The 1,681-nt window shown below is 41.7% G+C and overlaps 1 protein-coding gene across 1 annotated transcript; it reads right to left on the bottom strand.

Moving 5' to 3' along the window:
- Positions 1–289: 289 nt before the first annotated feature.
- On the bottom strand, positions 290–847 carry LOC137630032 (loricrin-like). The gene has a single exon (XM_068361527.1). The coding sequence runs from the start codon at positions 845–847 to the stop codon at positions 290–292; it is 558 nt and encodes a 185-aa protein (XP_068217628.1).
- Positions 848–1,681: the final 834 nt, after the last annotated feature.

Raw genomic sequence — 1,681 nt, 5'->3', positions numbered from 1 at the left:
TTCTGTTATGCGAATGCCAGGTGAATGCCTAAACACTGTACTAGCCTGGAGGCTAATCGGTCAGTGTTACTCCTTGGCTCTATTTGAAATTACTATATTTTAATAATTTTGCAGATTATATATAAATATATATATGTATATATATGTATATATATGTATATATATGTACATTAAAAAGTTTTTTGGGCCTAAGAAAGTGGCGAGAACAAGATATGGTAATATAGCCCCAATACAAATTCCAGACCTAGCACAATCTCCAAGCTAAGTACCACTAGGCCGCCCAGCACAACTAACAGTCCCACAGTATCACTAGGCAGCCCAGCACAACTACCAGGCCCAGTTCAACCTCCAGGCCCAACACAACACCAGGCCCAGCAGAACTACTAAGTAGCCTAGCACAACCACCAAGCCAAGCACAACCTCCAGGCCTAGCACAACCACTAGGCAGCCCAGCACAACTACCAGGCCCAGCACAACCTGCAGACCCAGCAGAACCACTAGGCAGCCAAGCCCAACCACCAGGCCCAGCACAACCTGCAGACCCAGCAGAACCACTAGGCAGCCAAGCCCAACCACCAGGCCCAACACAACCTCCAGGCCCAGCAGAACCACAAGGCAGCCCAGCATAAGCATCAGGGCTGGCACAGCCTCCAGACCCAGCACAAGCTCCAGGTACAGCAGAACCACTAGGCAGTCTAGCACAACCACCAGGTCCAGCAAAACCTCCAGGCCCAGCACAACTACCAGACCCAGCAGAACAACTACCAGAGCCAACAGAACAACTAGGTAGCCCAGCACAACTACCAGGCCCAGCACAAACTCCAGACCCAGCACAACCACCAGACATCCCAGCACATGACTGAGCCAACAGAACCACTAGGCAGTCTAGCACTACCACTAGGCAGTCTAGAACAACCACCAGGCCTAACAGTACTACAAGGCAGCCCAGCACAACTACCAGGACCAGCAGAACTACTAGACAGCCCAGCACAACCACCAGGCCCAAAAGAACCAATAGGCAGCTCAACACAACCACTAGGCCCAGATATATATATATATATATATATATATATATATATATATATATATATATATATATATATATTATATATATATATATATATATATATATATATATATATATTTATATATATATATATATATATATATATATATATATACACTATGGAACTGGAGAATAATTGTACCCTACCTTTTTGGGCCTGTCGTATACACAGGTGTAACAGTAGACTTGGGAAGTTTAGTGTATGTAGAAAGCCAACGAATATCTCAGCATATGTCCATTACTACTCAAATCAAAGCAACAAAGTTAAGAAATCTGTATTTACTTCTATGTTTTTAAGAGCATTTTGAATCTGAAGCCCAGAATATATTGATGATGAAATAAAGGAGATCAGAGCAATAGGTAAGAAACTGAAGTACCCTGAAATTGTGATAGATGATGCACTAAGAACAGCAAAAAAGACCTTTTTCGGTAATGATAACAGGAAGAACTACAATACACAAGATTTATAGTAATTCTTTTAAAGAAATTCCCCAACTGTTGAAAAATTTCATTGTAAATGTAGCATTTAAGAGTAGCAATACAGCCTTAATAAAGAATTCTCCTGACATTCCCAAGGGATGTGTATATCGTATTCCATGCAATTCATGTGAAAAA

The sequence above is a fragment of the Palaemon carinicauda genome, chromosome 38 (genome assembly GCF_036898095.1).
Source record: "Palaemon carinicauda isolate YSFRI2023 chromosome 38, ASM3689809v2, whole genome shotgun sequence".
Taxonomy (NCBI): Eukaryota; Metazoa; Arthropoda; class Malacostraca; order Decapoda; family Palaemonidae; genus Palaemon; species Palaemon carinicauda.
The sequence above is the reverse complement of the archived record's forward strand: the minus strand, read 5'-3'. Positions and strand labels throughout refer to the sequence as shown.

Bases quoted from the DNA above. Each gene is read 5' to 3' on its own strand.
- LOC137630032 (XM_068361527.1), bottom strand. From the start codon at position 847: ATGTCTGGTGGTTGTGCTGGGTCTGGAGTTTGTGCTGGGCCTGGTAGT.